The sequence below is a fragment of the Lichenostomus cassidix genome, chromosome 3 (assembly GCF_008360975.1).
Source record: "Lichenostomus cassidix isolate B80296 chromosome 3, HeHo_3.0, whole genome shotgun sequence".
NCBI lineage: Eukaryota > Metazoa > Chordata > Aves > Passeriformes > Meliphagidae > Lichenostomus > Lichenostomus cassidix.
Window position 1 is genome coordinate 63,035,110 of NC_139483.1, and position 21,991 is coordinate 63,057,100.

Sequence of the window (21,991 nt, forward strand, 5' to 3'; positions counted from 1 at the left end):
CGTTAAACATTTCTGGGAAATGTGTGTCAAAGTCAGAATGCTTATTGTTTAGTTTGAGCAATAGTTTCACATCTAAATGTGGGGAAATGCAACTCAGGAAAAAAATAGGATTTAAAAGAAAACCAGAATAAAAACTAAATTAAATTACTGATCTCACTGGATATGAAGTTGGGCCCCTGATCCTTCAGTTTCATGTATAATCCTGAAATTTTACAGAAGCATTTGCTTATATACTTAGGGGAATTTTGCAGGACTCACTCCGACATTTCTATGTAACTGCCTTCTCTAAACCTGTTTTTAATTAATCTATTACATATTCTAACTTCTAAAGAAAGGGATTTGGAAAAGCACTGGGCAGCAGCCTTGCTTTATTCCTATTAAGTCAATGGTAAAACTCCCCTTAATTCCACTGGGAGTGGAATTAGATCCATGCCAAGTCCATTTTCAAAATCATGTCTTTAAGGCTTACACAATGCCTTCTCCCTGCCCTTGCTTCAAGCACAGACTTCCCTCTACCGTCGTTTCTTTTTTTTATCCCTTGCAAAATAAAGCCATGCAAATATGCACACAAACCAACCTCAGCATCCTAACTTCTGGGAACAACATATCTCTGTTTTCCTTCTGACTGTGTGGTTAACATTTTGGGGAAAATGTTTAAGACTACGGTGCTGAACTGTTGTGAAACTTTAGGTAGACTCTGAGTATGTTCCAAAAAAGTTGGAGATAAACCCCTGGGTGTTGGCTGGATTCCCTTTTTCTGTTAAAGTGACACAACATTTTATTGTGCTTTTCCCTTCTCACATGCCTGCTGTTTATTGCATTGTTTTGTAGCAGGGGCTAAAATAATAAATCAGTATCTTTTTTTTTTGGAAACTTTCCCTCTCACTGAATGCTTAGGGAGCTTGCTGCAGCAATTCGATTCACTATCAAACACGGCATTTCCTTGCGCCAACACACGATGGTCTTTTCATTTGCACTAGCGTAGATGAAAAGTCGGATTTTTACACTCACACAGATATATTCCTCACCTTCCTTGGAAAAGATGCTCCTTTTACCCACAGGAAAAAAATTACAAAAATAAAATTAACCCGTTTTTCTGACAAAGAATGGATTAGGGCTCGTCCTGACCGGTGGGTCGGGAGTTGTTCGCAGCCCGGCCGTGCCGCCGCTCCCCTCGCACCGCCCCCGGCCCAGCGCACGCCCCAGCCAGAGCGTGCACGCGCGCCCGTGAGCGCGCAATTCCCCACCGCGCGCCCGTGCGGTGGTACACGCGCGCGTGTGTGCGCGCACCGGCGTGCACGTGGGTGCGAGAGGGCGCGCCGCCGGCATGTGTCGGGGCCGCGCCCCCGCCCGCCTCGGGCCGCCGCCGCCCACGGCTCCCGAGCGGCCGCTCCCCTCCGGCCGCGGGGGTCCGGCAGCGCCCGGGGAAGAGCATCCCGCGGGCGAGCCCCGCGCCCCGCCCCCCCCGCCATTGGGCCGGCGGCGGCCCCGCCCCGCCCCGCCCCGCCCCCGGCTGCCCGGCAGTTCCGCGCGGGCGGAGCGCGGAGCGGCACCCGCGGCGGCGGCGGCCCGGCGGCAGCATGGGCTGGAGCTGACAGCGCCCGCCCCGCAGACGCTGCCGAGCGCTGCCGGCGGGGGAGCAGCGGGAGCGCGGCCGCGGGAAGGGAAAAGTTGCCGCGTCCGCCCGGGGAAACTTTGTGCCGCCAAGGCGGGAGGGGGCGGCGGAGCCGAGCCGTCCGGTGCGGTGCGGTCCCTGCGCGGCGGCGGCGCTGAAGCGGCGCGGGGGTCATGCCCGCCGCCAGCCTGCTGCCGCTCTTCGGTAGCGCGGCGGGGCCGGGGACTCTGGGCGGCCCCGTGGGCAGCGGCGCGGGCGGCGGGGGCAGGAAGGCAGCGGGCCCCGGCGCGTTCCGGCTGACGGAGAAGTTCGTGCTGCTGCTGGTGTTCAGCGCCTTCATCACCCTCTGCTTCGGGGCCATCTTCTTCCTGCCCGATTCCTCCAAGCTCCTCAGCGGCGTCTTCTTCCACTCGGCCGCCCTGCAGCCGCCGCCACCGCCGCCCGGCGGGCAGCCCCGCGCCCCTCCGCAGCCCGGAGGCGGCCCGGCGGCGGCGGCGGCGGCCGCGGGCGGGGCGGGCAGCCTGGAGCGGATCCGTGCGGACCACGAGCGGGCTCTGCGGGAGGCCAAGGAGACGCTGCAGAAGCTGCCCGAGGAGATCCGCAGGGACATCCGCCAGGACAAGGAGAAACTTCTGCAGGACGCCCGCGGCAGGAAGGAGGCGGGCGCCCCCGGGCTGCCCCAGCGCCTCTTCCGCCAGCCCGTCGGCGCTGTGGGGCAGGAGCCCGCCGACCCCGACGTCCGGCAGAGGAGGGAGAAAATCAAGGAGGTGGGTAGTGGCGGCTGTCGCTCCGGCTCCCGGGGATGCGCCTCGACACCCCCGCGCGGGGCAACAGGTCGCTGCCGGGGCTGGCGGTGGTGTGGGGAGACCCCGGACCCCTCCTGCCGCCTCCTCCCTGCGGGAAGGGGATCTTTCTGGCCGGGTCTCGCTCGGCAGCCGCCGCTCAGGTCGGCGGCGTCGCCCGCGGTTGCATCCTCGCAGCCCGCGATGCGTTCCCGCCTGCGGGCCCGCGCTGCCGGCTCCGTGCCTCCCTCCCGATAGATACACATGCCGGGTTCCCCCAGCTGTTGCACCGAAACCTGGGGAGGAAGCAAAGCCCGGCGAGAGCTGGCAGGCTGCGCGTCGCCTCGCGGGAAGCCGAGGGCTGGGGACAGCGACAACGGGGAGGAAGAGCGGAGCAGGTCCGCCTGCGCTCCCCGTGGGACATCCCGGGCTCTGCCGGTGAACCTCGGGTGCCTCGGCGGAGTGCGGGAGCCAGCGGGACACGGCGCCCTGCCCGTGCCGCACTGCTGGCACAGGAGCTGCCCAGGGCTGTCCGGCGCCGGGCGAGTGAGGGGTGCAGCGCTTCGGAGGTGTCGCGGTCTGTCTCGGGTTAGTGCGGTTCAGCGTTCAGCGATACCGGCTGTCTAAAGAGTTGAGGACATTTGGCGAAATACAGTAAATTTAGCGGTAAAGCGGTCAGAGCTGTGTGTGATTTGACAAATTCCTTCAACCGCTTTTTTTTCAGTCCTGCTGCTGCGTTGGTTCAGGTACCGGTTTAAATCCTTCCTTACAGAAATTCTCCAAACTGTGTCTAGGTAATGCCATCAGGGGCAGAGCCCGATAGGGTCTTCTGGCAGAAGAAGAATTTCCTTGATAATACAGTTCCACTTCCCATCAGTGCTGGCTGGTTTATTTATCGAACTGACAATTTCAGCTGCCTGCAGAGATTAGGGTTTATGAATTAATTAGTAGTATATATTTCCTGTTCTGTGGTGATGGAAATGAGATAGGAGTGAGACTTACTACAGAGCATTTTAGTGTTTGTGAAATCTGGTTAGCTGTATTTAAAATTATTTATTTTTATGGTGTGTTTGTAAAGAGGGGTCTGAAAAGTGAGTTGGGATATCACGCAGAACATCAGATAATAAGCTCTCACAAACATCAAGTTGTGTTCTGTGCTCTGGAGTCCTTGTGTCACTTTAACTATTTCAGCAAATTGTGTAGCACAGTTGTAAGTCTCAAGCAGTAACTACCAATGCAAAGTCATTTTGAAGGGAGAAACTCTCAGGAGTGCACAGTACAGACCACATCTTGAAGTGTGCGGAGACTGTGTTGTCTTCTGGTTTAGTCACACAGCCTCCCTGAGGCACTCAGAAAGTTAGAAATACCAGCAAACTCTTTTTCCAGTTATGTGGAATTGCCATGTAGAAGTATGTAGAAGTGATGAGGCTCCAGACCCGATGTACATGATTCTGTGGTATAGAAGACAGCAACAAGTAAATAAACAGAGGGAAGAAGATAACACTTAAATATACTCCTGTCTTGCTGGTTCCACTGTGTGCCAGCTAGTCCAAGTTATCTTTTATTAAATGTGGATAGGCATGTGTATGTGTGCATGTGTTTGTGTATCTATATATGTGTATAAGGGCCAGTGTCTTGTCAATTTATTCCTCCCTTTCCTTTCTGTCTTCTTTCTCCTCCACTACTACACAGAGCACCAGTTTCACACTATCTCCCCAAACCAGAGTTTTGGTTGTTTAAACAGAGGAGATGACACAGAGACTGCACTTAGTTTCCAGATCTTTATTTTCCTTCACATCTCAGTTTAAGTCCTCGATACTATGTGTTGGTTCTGGGAGTTTCTTTTCCTCCTAATACCCTATGTGACCTGAACATCTTGGTTACTTGATTGTATAGCATTTCTTGCAGTACTGTACCTGTTTTGATTTTTGCCTTTTTTAAAAAATACTTTTTTCCCCATTGACAGTGAAACAGTGTTTCTGTTCTGTGCTAACTTGCTTCACATTGTTTCATGTGTTGGCTTTTTTGTTGCTTTTTTCTCCATCTTTTTACTTTAGTCCACTTTTTTATATTGTTACCTTAGTGTCAAGATGGATTTCTAATCTGCAGTCTTTTTAGCTTAGTTTCACAACTTTTGTACTCTCCTGTACATGCACAGAAAACAGAATTACCCCTTAAATTTCCTCTCTTTTTGCCCAGTGGTTGCATGCTGGGGATGCAAACATAAAGAATCTTTCTGCTTTGGTACTCTTTTTTGAGGCTGGAATTTGGGTCTGCATTGTATGATTTGTGTCGTATATCCAGAACCCAAAATTTTAAACTACTCTTGTGGATATTTTTTTTCAGAAGCGCAGAAGGAAGCAAGTAACTTTAAAGGAAAAGAATGCCAAAAAATAAGGTTGTTCTTTCCTGTATTTCTCTTCTGGAAGAGCCCAGTCCCATCAACATGCTGACATAGAGCTGAGAGGGAAGATACCTTAGAGGTGTTTTGTCCATTTACTGTTTTAAATTTTAAGTTGACACATACATTTAGAAGTTCAACCAGTACAGTATCGTTTGTAATTATAAAGCAATGAAATACCATGACTTTACAGCATTTCTTAGCCAAGTTTTGCTGTAGAAATTTTAACCACTTTTTCTACATTACGCTCTTTTATATTAAAAAATAAAAAACAGGGCAAAACTTAAATGAGGGAAATATAAAGGTTCACAAACCTCACTTAGTATTTAAACCAACATAAAATTACCAAAAAGAAAAATAAATGCTAGATGCTTATTGAGCAAGTAAAGGACTTGTGGAAACGTGAAGAAAGGGGGAGATCCTGCTTTTCAGTCTGTCAGAGCTATAGGGTTGCTCTCAAGGTCTGTGTGTGGGATCTGCCCTGCTGTGTTACCTGCACACAGCCAGCCCCCAGCGGTGTAAGGGACGTGGCCCAAAGACCAGAGGTACTAATGGCTGCTGTGACAGTCTTCTGTTGATGCATTACAGGCAAACTCGGAAGAAAGAGCAGTACTGCCAGCTGTGGGGATTCCCCAGTACTTCCTGTTGTTCAACTGCTGTCATTTGCTTGTGGCTGCTGATTTTTGTTGCCGAATGGACTAATGCTGCCTGCTCTGAGTGTTGTTCTCATGCTGGATGCTTCAGGGAGGCTCAAGCAAAGAGGCACACTTTGAGCATAACACCACACTTGCCTTTTGCCAGAACTTGATTTTTTGAGTGGTTCCATTGGTACTCCCATGACTTGGTGCAAGGTCCAGATAGCTGGAATACCTCACGCTGGGCTCTGTTTCTGTGTCATGATAGGAGCCCCAGACTGTGACTGCAGAGATTGTGGTTTGTATTCTTGCTCTTTCACTCATTAGTTTGAGAGGTGGCCCCTCTTTTGAGAAAGTACCTCCTGTTCTCTACCTGGAAAAAAGGGAGTGGGAGGCAATGATGATTCCATTCCACTCAAGCACAGTGTCTTCCAGCCTCTGCTCTTGTCACTTGGTTGTGGCTGGACATCATTATTTCTGTTGTGAAGGGAAGACTTGCAGGTGCATAGGTAGTTGATACAAGCAAAAGAAGTGATTAGAAGAGGATGCTAGTAGTGGAGAGAGACTGTGAAGGCAGGAGATGCATTCTTTTAATTAGGAAAATCTGATTTTGAGTCTTCTCCAAGTCTCATTCCTCCCTTTTCCAAGAAGAAAAAGGTGCTGGAATTATTTAGGTGTTAAGAAAATAGCAAAACCTAAGCTCTTTTTATTTCTGAGCAAAGGAATAGAAACGATGAATGAGCTAGCTCAGGTACTAGAAGCTATATAATCACATTAGTGTGGTGCTCTGCCCAGACTAATTAATCCTGCTGAACAGCAAGCTCTTGGTGTTGGTGGAGCACCATACTAATGTAGCTGCACTGTTCCTGTACAAGGTAACTAGCTTGGAAGCTGTTCACATTATTGATCAGAGCTGTTTGGACATGTTTTCAGGATAAAAGCCTCCTTGGTAAACTGGGATCAATGTCTGAAGTGCACCAAATTGGTCATGCAGTACACCAAATACTTGCACAGCTCTCAGCTGTTGCAGTAATCTAGGTACAAGTCCCACAGAGAGGAATTTGAGCACCAGTCCTTTGAGCTCAGCAAGGCAGTGGTTGCAAGACAGCAAAACAGACTCTGCAGCTTCCCCCTGTCTTTCTATAAAGAAGTCATTTGAGGTGGCATTGGCAGTGTGAATTGTGAAGCTTCCTAAATCCCCAGTTTTCATTTTGTTTGTTTCCTGTGGTGGCTTTTATGCAGTTTAGTCCCTGAATGTTTCAGGGACGTTCAGAAATATCATGAGGAAAGAAAGCCCATGACCATGAAAATAAAGCGCTAATCAGAGGTCTAATATGCACTTGACACCGAATACTTGGACATAATCAGATCTCTTCATTAACAAGGAGTGATGGCAAAATTATGGATGGCCACTCACTGCTGTGGAAGAGCAGTTGACCCCTTGTGTCTTCCTGCATGCTTCTACCACTTGCTTTCCTACTGCCTGGTATCCTGGTGCTGCTGCTTGGGAAGGTCCAGTGCCAGGCTGGACAGAGTTTAATTTACTTTTGAGGATGTTTACATGACAAGGTGAGCTCACTATTACTTCTTGCTGTTGGAAGAGGAGGAGAAGTCTCATCAACCGCTTTTGACTGCTTTTTCCCACTATCTACTTTGAGTGACTTCCACTGTGTCCCTCCGTAAACTGCTTCTGCTCAGTAAGACAGAAGAAAACTGTCAGAGCAAAAAAACCTGGATGGATTTCTGCTAAGCTTTCTGTCAAGCTGGTGAGTTGAAGGCCTTAATGAAAGGATTGACTTGGTGCTAGTTTTGGCTTGTGGTGAGGGAGCAGGTGGATGAAAGGTATGAAACTTCTCTGAGTAGCCACGTCAGCTGGTATCTGATCTTCTGAGCACCTGGTGTCTGAGATTCTTGCCTAACTTCTCCATTAAAACCGACTTTCTGCAATGAGACTTTTGCAGAACAGAGATTCTGTCTGCTATAATAACCTTCTCTAGCAGAATGAAGTATTTCCTTTCAGGAGACTCACCTTCCAATCCCTTTTCTCATAACAGGAAAGGAGAAAGGAAACACAGAGTCAGGAATTACTGAAGTCCCAGCTGCTCTAGACTAAAATTCAGAGTGCTTTTACCAAGAGGAAGGTTGTGAGGACCTTGTGAGGAGAGGGAAGAGTTAAAATGCAGCAGTTTAAGTGTCGAGTGGTTTGGGTTTCAAACAGAAAAAGCCACATTTACTGGTGGTACATTCCTTTAAGAATGTGATTCAGTGAAAGGAAAGGGGTTGACATGTAGTGAGTAAGCAATGTGGTTCCTGCCAACATGCTTGTGATGCAATCAATGCATTTCGAAAGAAGTTTTCCTGAAATATCTTGTGACCTTAATGTTGATATCTTACAGTTGTCATTAAGTTAGTAAAAGTTTAAAATTAAGCTTTTTTCACCCAAAACTTTATTTATGTACCTGTAATATTGCGTGGTTTTGTATTTGCTAGTTGTTTTTGAATGCTTGGTAGTGCTTTTCTTCCTGATGAATACTGCTTTTTGCAGTTTTTTGAGTTTTTTTAACTGTTTTGTAGAAGTCCCTAAGGAGGTGAATAAAGTGCCTAAAGACAAGAATCCCATATGATGATGGTAGGCTGGAGGTGACCAAGGTTGTCTAATGATATCCAAAATGTCACAAAACAATAAATTAAAGTGCTTGCATGGGGTTAATGGCACTACATGATGCAGAGAAGCTTCAGCTGAGTTACTGAGAATGATTCAGTGACTTTATTAAGCATTATCTTGTATCTGGAACTTGGCAGAACCTGTGGAGAGCCAGCTCAACCTGCCAACCAGACATGAAGCTACCCCTGCTTTTGTTGGGTTTGTGGCCTGGTGGGGTAGGGAGCTGAAGTGGTTTAGTGGAGGTCTGAGCACAGTGGAAGCAGCAGATCCCCACTAAGACACTGCATTTGAAAGGAGAGGAAAGTGGAGGAGAAGGGACTGAGGCATCTTTATGTCCTCAAGACATGAAATAGGGTATATGTTTGCCAAATAATGTTCTTTCTGCTGAGAGCCCCTAAGGTCTTTTTAGGGAAAGACATTCTTTCAAGTGAGCTGTTTCAGCTGCTTTTTTGTTTTGGGGTTTTTGTTTCGTTTTTGGTTGGTTTTTTTTTTTTTTTTTTTTGCTTTTGAGGACTTTTTTTTTTGAGGACCCTATCACCTCCCTTCAGTCAAATGACTTGCAGGCAAATGCCTGTCTGATTAGAGCTTTGGTCATGAGTTGGAGGGGTGTTTCAGTGTGTGACTGTGTGCATATCTGACTGGAATAGGGTGTGTTCCCAGTTGCTAGCTCATGTTTTCACAGCCTTACACCCGTTTTCCTGTCTTCAAACTTGGTCTGTATTCTCAACAGGTAAATTTATCAGAACTAGCTGAATGTCCTGTGTAACCAGATCCTCAGAATTGTGGGGAAATTAAAAGGCTTTAAATATTCAGTGGAAAACATCTGGCTTTCACCAAAAAAGTACCCAAAAAACAAGTACATGATAAATTCTTTATCTTTCTGTAAAGGCAAAATGTAAATTCCAGACACACAGGACTCTTTTCATGAGAACTAAATAAGATAATGTAAAGACGTGAAGTAAAGCTTAAAATCGAATATCTCCTGTACTTTGGCAAAAGTTATGTTCTTGTGGTGATTATTTTGTATTTAATGCTAGTATAGCAGCCTATGGCAGCCAATTAATATAAAGAAATAGAGTAAATCATAATGTTGGTGAGTACATTTGCTTAAGGCTGTAGTTCTGTGCTGTGGGCAAACTGAAGCAGAAAAAATTCCACCTGTTTATTAAAAGCTACTGTTAAGACCAAAAAATGTCTTATCTCATTCAGGGAGCAAATAAGAGTGGTAGACAGCCAGGCTTTGATAGCTTCTTTGAATGTTAATGAAAGCACAGGATTTATGAAAAGGAAGCCTTGGAGAGACAGGAGACAGCTCTTCTTATGGAAAATAATTAATGTCCTTGCAGAAGGATCTGTGTAACTGTTAGATGGACAGACCTTTTCTTAAACTTGTCTGAAACTTACTGTTCTAAGGATTGCTGGGTGTGTTAACTTCCTCTTTGGTTAGGTTGGGGTGTTTTCTTCTAGTTTGGGAGCCAGCATAAGAGTAAATTTCTGTGATTTTCATCTTAAAGATAATATCTTGATAAGTATTTCCTTTATTTACAAATAAAAAATTTGTCTTCCTAACTCATTTGGCACAGTAAGAGTGATACTTCAGGCAAGTGGCTTTGATTCAGTGTTTGCTGTGTCTTAGTAAGACGGAGCACTTACTCTGGCAGTAAATTGCCACCTGAGATGGTATGGAGATGATGAGACACTCTGGTTGTATCTTTTTGGTAACAAACTCAGCTATTCAGATGTGTTTCTGTGTAAAGCATGTTTTAGACATTCCGTTTTGGAGGATTTTGTGGTCTCTTTCTAAGTTATTTATAGAGCTGTCATTATAAAAGTGAGGAAAATAAGTGGAGGGGGGCTGCAAATTAAGCAATATGGGCAGTGTACCAGATGGTCCATATACTGGTTCCTTTCGTGTGAAAATCTTTATCCACAACATTTTTTACTTGTTTGTTTTTTGTTAGTTTTTTTTTACTCAGTTGTTTGGGCTTTTTTAAGCATGCGATATATAAGAGTGTGTGCACACTTCTGAGAAGCATCTTCTGTTTTTCTGTTTTCCATGACTCTTTTTAATCGTGTCTGCAAGTCTGTTATGAAAACATAATTGGTGAGTAATGAAGCACATGCTTCCCCAGACCCGATTAAATGAAACCTTTTACAGAGTCATGGTTATGCCGCGGTTGTATCACAGTGCTTGGCAGCCTTGCCTGCACAGTCCAGAAGGCTTCACTGTTGAGAGGAAGCAGTTGGGTTTTCTAGGGCTGAGAGCAGTCCAGTGACTTGCACAGGGTTGCACAGACAGGTTTCAGAGCAGAATTTGAACACCTGCTTTCTGTTTGGTTGTTCCCCCCTAAGCCAGGGCTGTTGCTGTGTGCTGGGTGAAGGCTGTCTTTGCTCCCACCCGTGCTGCAGGTCTCCAGCCTGGGCATGTCAGCTCATTAGGGTCAGTTTAAACCTGGGTTTTGGGGTGTGATTCATGGTTGCACATGAGCAGCTTTGGTTTACCACTAAACTGCTGCTAAATACACTTTTTTATTACAGGGTGAGGCTAAACCTGTGACTCTCTGGTTCTGTGTTTAGGTCACTAGCTGTAAGCTTTTGAAGCAGCACTTAAGTGCTGTTTTCCAGTGCTGCTATGAAGGAAGGCATGTAGGGTAGTAAAACTCCTAGTTTGCCTTTCTTGCATCTTGAAATCTTCAGTCTGAACTCTGTTGTAACCAAGAAGAGCTTCTATGAAATAATATGACAACTTGCTATAACTCTCCATGGTGAGCTGGTTGGATTTTATAGCTGGTGTTTATGAAGATACAGGTATTGCTCATTCTGATGCCTCTGATTTTAAAAGCTTTTCAGACAGATTGGATGAGCACATAACCTGCTGTTACATTCTTATAACTGTTAAAGTTAAACATCCACAGCCCTTGTGGGAACACTGAGATGTGCAGTCACTTATGCAAGGGTAACTACAAGTGTAAAATCTATTTTCATTTGTCTTCCTACTCCTTCTTGGAAGCTATATGTTCCTTGGCTTTTAAATTGTTTTAGGAATACAATTAGTGAATGGACTTTGACTTACATGAAACTTGGGCCCTTTTTTTTAAGGGCCAATCTCTAATCAGGTGAGAAAATAGGTGAAATTCAGAAGAGGTGGTAGGCAATACTGTGCAGAGGACCTAAATGATTCTGTGCAATGAATGAGTTGATGACTGTGGAACATCTGGCTGTTACAAGACCTCATGTGCATCTGAAAAATACTTTTAGAAGAATCAACTTCTTTCTCTGATGCTGGGTAGAAGTTTCAGTTTTAATGTAAAAGCATGCAGCTTTGCACTTGTCAAATGAAAATGTATAATGTTAGCATTTAGGGTAGAGACAGTACTATGTATTTTTCATATGAATAAAGTAGAAAGAAAAGAATGTCTTTCTTTCCAGAATTTTACATCATCTCACTTTTGTAGGGGTGACCTTACTGCTTGGCAACATAAACCCTCTTTTTCAATTATTTATTAAAAGTCAGTATCTGCTTTTAAAACATTAAAATAAAATTTCATTAGATCAATATGGCTTGCTTCTTTAATTAGTATTCTATGAGGCTATTTTTTCAAAAAGTATCTCCATACTTTTTTTTGCTTAGTTCACTGCTTAATATAAATCTCTGCCTTTTGAAATTTCTTTTGTTCAGGGACTGCTTTCTTCCAAGGAAATAGGAAGTGGCTCATGTAAAAGAATACCAAGTTTTTTAAAAAAAGCCATTTTGCTTTCAAAATGTAGTTCTTAAGGAGATAGTAATTTTACTATTCACTGATAGACACATGCAGATGCAGACCCAGTCTTTAGCTCCGCTGTCACTTTTCTCACTGCCTTTGAGCACTGACATCTGTTGGTGCAGTGAATGGTGGTACTGCTGATAAAGCTTTGCCCATACTGCTGTCTGTGGGGAAATCTATTGCTTGCTACTGTGGTTGTAGTTCTCCACCCATCTGTGATTTTAAGAATTGCACTTTAAATTCTGTGTTGGACCTAGGTAGTAATACTAAATTCTTTAAAGCTTAAAGAAGTGAAATGGATGTTAATCATTTGCAGTGATTAACATATGCCCCCCCTCCCCATCATACAACAGAAAACCTAATTACCATTTTGAGAGTAGAAGAGTTATATATGTTACTTATTTTAAAAGTCATAATACTTCAAAAACTGCAGGCTGCTCTCTTTGTTCTGGTGAGATTATCTGAAGAATCACCATGGGAAAAACTATGCCATGTAAAGACAAACTGCAAATTGACTGATATTTTTATGTCTTATTCTGTAAAGCTCTAGAGTAAGCATGGCACTGAACCCAAACTGACTGAAATAGAAAGGTGTGTGATCTTGTCCAGGGCTGAAGTGATGTCACAGATCAAGAAGGGCCCTTCAAAGAAATTATCTTTTGGAAAAAAAGCCTGTATGTCTCTTCCCGCAGTTTCTTTTAAAAAACATTGTATTCATATATAGACAGACATGCATTCAAATCTCTCCCCATATGTATGTTTTACATAAGAGTGAAATATGTTGTACAATTGGTCTGTTGTCTGTAGCTGGGGATGCAGTTTGTTGGGGACAAGCTGTGGTCTGAAAAAGCACCTTGAAAAACATTAAAGGCATAGGATTTGTTTTGTTTTACAAGTCATCATCTAAATTGAAAATATATATATGCTGCAAGCAAAATGCAGAATATTAGGATGAAGAAAAAAAAACATTGTATTTCAATAATCGGCTTTGTTCATGTTGGTTTTTTATTATGTAAATCTAAATGTTGCAGAAAGTAGATGCCCTCTGAGAAAGTTTTCAGACTTCATGGAAACAGTTTTCATATGCAGCTTTATCATGTGAAAGCATTATGGAGAATCAGTTGGTCTGCATTTATGCACACTGTAGTCCTATTTGTTCTTTGTCCCAGCCTTCTGCTTACCATAGTATTTTGTTGTTGAGAAGGAGGTTCAGACTTGCCACTGGACCTCTGGAGGCCTGATTGCTTGCTTAGTGCAGGACTGACTACAAAACACAATTGAGTTGCTCAGTCTTATGCACTCAAGTGTGGAAGATCTCTGCAGACGGAGATTCTGCAGCCCCTCTGGACAAACATATTCCAGTGTCTGAAGACCCTTATTGTAGGTCTTTTGAATTATTATCATGTCTAGATAGAATTTCTCTTGCTGCAACTGATGACACTGCCTTTACTCCTTTCATTGTGCCCCACTGAGATGATCTTGGCTACCTTTTCTCCATGGGTACCCCTGAAGTCATTAAGAATCCTTTCTTCTCTAGTCTGAACAAACCCAGCTGCATTTACCTCTTCTCAGAGGTCATCTGTTCTCCATTATTTTTTTTTAAATCTCTAATCGGTGCAAGGGAGCCAAAAACCAGGAACAAGGCTTCCATTTGAGGCATCAGGAGCATCACATAGAAAGTGTTTGTTGCTTCCTATCAACAGCATGCTCTCTTGCTAATGCAGCCCACTACACAGCTCGCTGTTACCAGTGCCAGGATGCCTTGCTTATTTGTGTTCAGCCAGTGTTCACCAGGACTCCCATGACATTCGATCCAAAGCTGTTTTTTAGCTTGTAAGTTCCCATTATATACTGGCATAAGATTTTTGTGTTTGGCTCTATTTGGTTTCAAGTGGCTTGTGAGCCCATGGGGTCATTCAGGTGGGAGCCTTCCTGTCCAGCTTCTTGATTGCTGGAATTTGGGTTGCACAGAAGTTGGTGAGGGTATGTTTGCTCTGTTGTTCAGGTTAACCCCAGAGACATGTCACTTGTAGCTAGCTGCTAGTTAGACTTTAACCTGTGTACTGCTGTCTTGAGAGTGTCAAATCAGCCACTTTTTCATGAGTCTTGTCTCTGCCTTTTTGACTGCCATAGTGCTAAAAAAAGCCTGCTAAAGTCAGGGGAATGGTGTCTGCTGCACTGCCTTCATCCACAGAGCCAGTGGCTTTATCATAAGTAAACTGGGTTGATGTGGCACATTTTGCCTTTGGGAAATTTTCCTTGCCATTTGCAAAGGTGTTTTTGTCCTTCATGTTCCTGGAAATAGAGTCAAGGAGGTTCTGCTCCATTTCCCTCCCAAGGTTTGGAATAAAGCTGTCTGTCCTGTAATTCCCTGGAATTTCCTTGTTTTTTTTCCTCAGCTACCAGTGCCTGTTTGGTTTGGTCCTTCATTTGTTGTTGATATAAAGGCACCTCCTGTCCTGTGGCAGCTTCCAGCTGAGCTTTGGCCTCCTCTTCCCTGGTGTCCAGGTAGTGCTTCTGTGCTGCTGTCGGGCAGCATCTGCCCACCTCCTCCTCCCTGCTCTTCCCTGAGGGCTTGTGCTCCTCCACCTGACACTCCTGGAGCCACCCTGCTCTCCTGATGTGGCACATGGGAGATCAATGAGCTCTCATGGGCACCTTAGCCCTACATGGGACTTTCCTGTGGGGTTCTGCAGGTCAGGTCCCTGAACAAACTGAGCTTGTTCCCCTGAAGTTCAGGGTCTTGTATTGTCTTCTGCAGTTCTTTCAGGATCATAATCTCTCCTTTCTAGCATTTAAATAGGCTTGGACTTTGGACATTTCTCATTCATGCATCAGTTGCTTTGATGCAAGCTTTTATCATAGGAGGTGGGGTGGTGGAGGAAAATGCCAACGCAGCCTTTCCTGGCTATTTTGCTGCCTCTCTCTGTTTCCTTGGGGAAGCCCAGCAGGCAGCTGCATGTTAGCTCAGCAGATATTTTTTGATTGTAAAAAAAATGAGGAAATAGTTACCTGGACAAAGGGATGTGGTCAATACAGGGATTTACCATTAGAATTTTTGAAATACAAGCTATTGGTGTCAAACAAAGCTCTTAGTTGCAGCTTTTTCCACTTTTGTGGTTGTATATGGGTGACTAGCACACTGGCGTGGGCTGGGTGCTATCACGGAAGAATTGTGTGCTGTTTTGAAGTGTCTTTCCTCTGCATACCTCTGATCAAAATGTCACCTGATGTTTATGCATTGCAAATATGAGACTAAGGACATGAAAACTAATATAGTGTCATTTCAAAGTCGGTAGGTTTGGAGTCTGTGTAGAAACTTAAATGAATGCCATTAAATTAGATTTAAAGCGCAGTTCTGTCTGATTTCTTAAGGGCCTAACCACTAGCTTATAAACATGTATTTTTCAGTAAAATTTCCATCTGGTTTGTATGACTTATTATGGGTTTTACAGGAGGGACTGTAAATATTTTTACAGTAAGGTTGTACTATTGAACTACACACTGGTTCAGGAGAGTCTACCTCGTCAGCATTTGATTTTCTGTCACTTTTGGCATCACAAGAGGTCTGGCTTAACAGCAGCTTGGCTTTGAAAATGAAGTCTCTCTTTACGCTGCCTCATGCTCGGAGTCCCGGCCTACTAGCCACTTCTAAAAGGGTTGGTTTCCAGCATTATAGAAATACATGAGCATCCCTTCAACTTGACATACCTGTTCTGATTTTTTGATGTGAGAAGCAAAGCTCCTTCTATCTATAGCAGAGACTATATAACCTTCCTTTTGTCCCAGATTTATGATCCTGTGTTATGGGAACAGTGACCACCCATAGTTTTTATTTGGCCTATAAGTGTGAAAAGGTAGCTGTTTAAAACCTACAATGAGTACTTGTGGTAGGGGCTGAGTACGTTTGAAGAAAGGCATTTGAGGTTTTAAAAAGGAGTTAAGCCTGTTTTAACTTTTATTAGACTTTTTTTTCTTTAATTTTTTCACTGTCCCTGCGTATGGAAGTTTCATTTCATTGAGAAAGTCAGTTATTTTGGATGTTGTTCATCAGTCCAAAGCATAGCCAGTGTCTACATGTGTCCACTTTTAAGTTTTTGATCAGTGACTTGAAGTAAAAATCCAACATTTTCCTACATACTGCTGATCCCATAGTCTAAGCTATTGAAGTCACACCATTTGGATCTCTTGCATGTGAAAAAAAACTTAGATGAACGTATCTGGTGGGCACTGAGAGAACATTTTTTTTGGTCAGCTGTAGTCTTGATCATTAGAACCTAAGAGGACACAACTATCAATGGGGCTATTTTAAACATTGTAAGTAGTGCACTGCAAGATATTACATGTGTTCATTTCAGAGTGCCTCTGCAGTAGCTTCATGGTGTGCTAATTACCAGTTACTGTGTTCTCTGATGGGGGAATTCTGTGGAGTCTTTTCTTACCTTTTGTTTGAGCATAGTACTTTCATGATGCCAATTTTATTCTTTATTTTTTATGAGAAGTCTTTCACTCTTCAGATTCATGCTCCTGTTTGAAAAATGTGTGTGTTTTCTAAGGAAAGGACAGGACCAGTGGCTGATGCCAAAGACAAGTCTCAAAACCAGCTTCAGAAGTCCCCTGTGTTCATGTGAACACTGCAGTGTAAATAAATGCAGATGTGATCAGCTGCCTCAATGCCAAGCACACTCAAGTGTCTGTTTTACCAACCCTACCTTACATCCACATAGAGAAACATTCCCTGAGAACTTTGTGGCTGATTTTACTGCAGCATCACCAATAATGATTCACTTGTGCTTGGTGGCTTCATGTTGCCCTTCGTCCTGTGTTATGTGGGGAACTTCTGCAGGCTGTGAATGTGCTATTATCTGGAAGAGAATAACTGATTCATAATTTCCTTTGGATATTCCTGCTATGCTGTAATATCTGGTTTCAAATATGCTGTTTCTAGGAAGCATCCTGGGTGGCATTGTACATGCTGTAATCAAAACAAGAGGGAATTTGTAGCATACTATATTTTCTAGCATTACCATGCCTCATCCTTCTCCCCACTGCCCCCAGTCCCACTCAAGTTTCAACTTCCGCCTTTTCCTTGGACTTGACTAAATTCCCTAAAGTAGTTATATATAAGGAGGAGAGAAACTTTTCTGGTGGGATAAGGGAAACTTGCTCATCTTTCTTTTGAAAACTAATAACTGGGAACATCATGAATGGGACACAATTTACCAAAGAAACTAGCATTTAAAAGTGTTTGGAGTGAAGTGGAGGAAGATTTATATGCGTATAGATATATAAATCTATATGTGTGTTAATGAAAAAAGACTAAAGGAAAAACTCATACCCTGATATGTGGAATTATTGCCAAAGAAGTAAACCCAAATTGTAATTTTTACATAGCATGCTTTTCTGTAGCATATTTCACAGCTGCTCCTGCTTGTATATGAGACTGAAACCTGGGAAAGGCACTTGTTTTGGCTGATGAGTAGGGGGGAAGTGTTTGACAGCTCAGGTGATGAAAGGTAGTTCTCGAAACTTAGTTTATAGCTGTATATAAAGGTAGACTAAGAACTAGTACATGAACTCTGATTAAATGTTGTATTATTCATATATTTTGCCTTTTGCCCTTTGGACTGCTGGGAATAAAGAACATTTTGATCTTCAGAAGGGCTATTATTAACTAAATATAGACCTCTTGGGTAAGAACAGTATTTGCTTGCAAGTCACAATGTGCTGAAAAATAAATTTTATTCACTACTTTATGGCTTACTGTAAATTCTTACCAGTAGTTCTCAATCAGCTTTTTATACAAGATATTTGATAACAATTAATTTCTACAGTTAATTCACATAGTTAATCTCTCACCTGGGGACATCACTCAGTTTCATCATGCTCTTCAGCTTTTGTGAGATAGTTAGTGTTACTGAAGTAGCAATGACCTCAGTAGTACCTCTAGGCGAATTTAGAAATAATTTGGGTTTATATAGCAGAATTTAATTTCTTTTAGAATCTGTCTCTAAACCCACTTGCATCTGTTTTTACAGAAAAATACTGAAATTATGTATTGTAAGGAAAAAAATATTTTTACATTTTCTTGACCTTTTAAGACCTGTGCAGTCAATCACTTTCCCCAAATCCCACATTCTTTTTATTCTCCCATGGACTTTGGCAGTTTGCTTATAGTTCTACCTAGCCATGGCTCTGCCAGATCAGAGCTGGAAGCAAATTCACCAAAAACCCACTGCTTTTTTTGGCACACACTCTGCCACTGAAAAATCATCTTCCCTGAAGTCATAGTGTGTGTGTTCTGGTGTTCGTGGAAGAAATGTATGTGCACTTGGTGCCAAGCCTTTTGGAGTGCAGGGGGCAAATGTTTCTGAAAGTGAATGAAGATTGTGGAACATCTTTTCCACAAAAAAGTACAAATGTACTTTTCCTTGAAATTTGGGCATAAGATGAACATATATTCCTTTATTTACTTCGTAATGTCGACTAAAGCCAAGCTCACTAAAACTGTAGTTCACTTTGATCTGTAAAAAGCTTACCTTTCATGAACAAATGATTACAGTAGTTTGCTCTCAGGAACAGTATTAGTGTACAGAGATGGAATCACCAAAAGATCCCTCCATCTGGGGTGAGGTATTGAACTCTCCCATTGTCTACTTTTTAAGGTAACTGTGATGTGGCGGCATGGAACTAGCATTTCCCAATGCTTTCTCAAAGCAGCCTAATGTCCCTTCATTAGTATTGGGAATGAAGACAGGGAATTGGAGGGAGCACTGCAGTGAAAGTGGGTTTCCTTTCTTTATGGCCATATCTGTCACTTTCAAACACAGCAAATGATGCTCCACACGGACTGCTGTTCCTCAGAAAGAAAGCAGTAAACAATTTCTCTTCAAATCAATGAAAAAGGCACCAGACTGCAAATATTAAACAAGTTTTTCAGGGCATGTGTTTTAGAAGACTGTAATTTTTGAATTTGAGTTTATTTAATACTGTCAGGAAACTTCAAATACGGGCATATTTCTGATGTGCTGCCTCTCTTGCAGATCCTTCATTTTACATTCTGCTTGACACTGCCTTGGGTTTAGTCTGCAGTCAGATTACAGCACTCACTTGCACCAGCAGGCATTATTGACTTTTGATGCTGACTTTAAAACTTCCTCAAGAAATGTAAAATACTTGCTCAATATTTAAACTTGATAGTTTCTTTCTCTAGCATCTGGTTGTTCCCTATTATTAGCAAGTAGCAGTAGCATCATATATAAGGTAGGCGTGAAGTCAGCTAGAGGAGTGGACAGTTGAGCTGCAGCATATTTTAGTTACAGTGGTGTGTTTGTGGAACCAGCTCTCTGTTTTCTGTCTTTGGCCAGAGGTCCTGATATGAGACCAGTTCCAGTAGCACCACACACCAGAGCAAAGCCTTCTCTCCTTTGTCACACAGCCCACAGGCTTTCCTGCCACATCTCACTGCTCTTGGATGGAACATGAAAAGCTCCAGGCTTCAGCACTCCAGCTGTGGGTCTGACTGGTGTGACACTTCTGGAGGGGTCTGCTTTGATTTAGCTGGAGCAATGGTTAGTGACCTATTTCAGAGTCAGTAGCAGATGAAGACACTGCCTAGTAGCTCTTGTCAGAGGTACTACACTAGTACGTGTAAGAGGATGAAGCTCAAAGCTGATTTTTCCTCAAAGAAATGACAGCTTTAAAAGAATATAGGCTATTAATGGGTACTAGTAGAATACAAGGAAATGAGTCTCTTCTGTTCCTCAGGGTAAGGCAGTGATAGAGTTGGCTTGTTTGTTTTTACGACTGACAGATGGGACAATAAGATTTCTGCTTCAATATTCACATCAGCATTTCATTGCCTGCCATAGCTAGTGCAGGTGAATTTTTAACTCTCAGTTCACTGTGTCAGCTAAAAGTTTGCAAATGTGCTTAACTGAGTGTGTTGGATTAACCCTGGCTGGAAGTCAGGTGCCCCCCGAAACTGCTGCTCTATCTCTGTCCTCCTCAGGTGAACAGGTAAGAATAGAATGAAAGGCTCGTGGGTAGAGATAAGGACAGGGAGAGATCACTCACCAGTCACTGTCGTGGGCAAAACAGATTCAACATGGGGAGGTCTAATCTGAACAGGGTAATGAAAAATAAACCCAGATATTGGAATCCCTTTCCCCCATCCTTTTTTTCTTCCTGGTATTAACTTCACTCCTAATTTTCTCTGCCTCCTCCCCCTCCAGCAGTGCAGGGGGACAGTGAATGGGGGCTGTGGTCAGTTCCTCACACATTGTCTCTCTTGCTCCTTTCTCCTTGGGGGCAGACTACTCAAACTCTTCCTCAGCTTGGGGTTCCTCCAGCAGGAGACAGTCTTTCCCAAGCTTCTCCAACATGGGTCCTTCCCACAGGCTGCAGTTCTTCATAAGCTGTTCTAGCATGGGTCCCTTCTATGGGGTGCAGTCCTTCAGGAACAGACTGCTCCAATTTACAGAGAATGATGTTCCATGGTCATCTGTCCTGGCCAAGCTCCCTCACAGCTTCTTGTGCAACTGCTGTCAGAGCTTGGGAAACTTGAAAAGTCCTTGATTCAGATAAGCACCACTTGGCAACAATGAAAACATTTGTGTGTTACTAACATTATTCTCTTACTGAATCCAAAACTTAGCACTGTACCAGCTACTGAGAAGAAAATTAACTCCATCCCGGCCAAAATCAGGACACCAATACATACAGGTTTGGTACTCCATGTGCTTGGCAGCCCTAAATCACTGGATGCAGGGGATGATGAATTGTTACGATTAACAGGAAACAACGGAAACAACTAGGATACATTCTGTCCTAGTCTAAACAAGTGATGTCAGAGACTGCCAATGGGTCCCGGTTTTAAAACAAACTTACACAAACTAAAAACATTGCTAATTACGGATCCAAGTCACAATGCTCAGATGAGATCTCTGTGTGTGGTCAGTCCTCTCTTTTGCAGGTGGAGAAAATACGATTCAGCATTTCATGACAGTGAGCAGACAAAACAGACTTACAGATGTGTCAGGAAGGGTTTTTTTCTGATCGTTTTCTTTCAAGTGGTCACTACAGGATGGAAACCTTGGAGAAACCTTGGAAAGAAAAACAAATGTAGTTTTACTTTGTAAGTCCCAAACACAGCAGCAGAAGAGCATTTGGAATAAATGAAAAATCTTTCTCAAATTCTTTGATGTCAGAGTAAAACATTTCACATTTTTGTTAGAATGTAGTATCAGACCAACAACTATTTCTTCCTCTTTTATTTTTGAGCGGAGATATTGTGAAAGAATAGGCTCTAGGAATGAAACGTATTGCAGTTTTGAGAAGATTCTAAGAAGCTGTTTAAACAGCACATGTGTTCACCTTCTGTGCTCAAGAAAGGAACTTTGTGTATTTCTGGTGAGATATTATATCCTTAGAAGAACTGAAACCTCTGTTGTTCTAAACTATCATCTCTAAGGCACGTTAATTTTATATGCTAAATGTTATATTTGAATCTTTAAAAGTACTGGATTTCTGAAATTTGATTCTGAAATCAGTAAATGTTTGGAGGCAGAGATCATAGGCAAGTAACCTGCCTATCAGTACCAGTCAAAAATTGCTGCTCATGAACATGATGTGGAAATTGGATGCTATGATTAGGTTTTTATGGATGGTTCTAATGAAGTATTTCAGGGAAGAAGAGAATTGCTTCCCCATTTGAGAATGCAGGCACTAAGGCAGATTTTAAGTACATTAACTTTTTCTAATATAAGAATAGTCAATAATTAGAAGGAAGTATATCACACATTTCGGTTAAGTCTATTCTCTACTACAATGTTCTTTACCAAAATGCATAATAAAAGGATACTTTGTTTCAAAATTTTGAGATTAAATGGAGTCAGTGTTTTCTACAAAAGTGCTATAATTGAGAGAAAGAGTTAATAGTAAGGCATCAGTTTTTATGGTGTACTTATTGGTGTTATTTACATCTATTCTGAGAAATATTCCTGTTTGTCAAATGTAAGGCACATCAAATGAAACTACTAGGTGATAAAAATCAGAACAAACCTGTTCTTCCCACATTATGTTGCAGAGATGTAGAGATCTTTCAGCAGGATGTTATGAATATAAAAAA

At 43.1% G+C, this 21,991-nt stretch overlaps 1 protein-coding gene across 1 annotated transcript in view; it reads left to right on the forward strand.

Moving 5' to 3' along the window:
• Nucleotides 1–1,524: 1,524 nt before the first annotated feature.
• MAN1A1 (mannosidase alpha class 1A member 1) overlaps nt 1,525–21,991 on the forward strand; it is a 142,552-nt gene continuing 122,085 nt past the window's right edge. Inside the window, exon 1 of the mRNA XM_085056086.1 lies at nt 1,525–2,382. Within this exon, the coding sequence (XP_084912212.1) occupies nt 1,789–2,382 (594 nt within the window). The 5' untranslated portion in view covers nt 1,525–1,788. The remainder of the gene's footprint in view (nt 2,383–21,991) is intronic.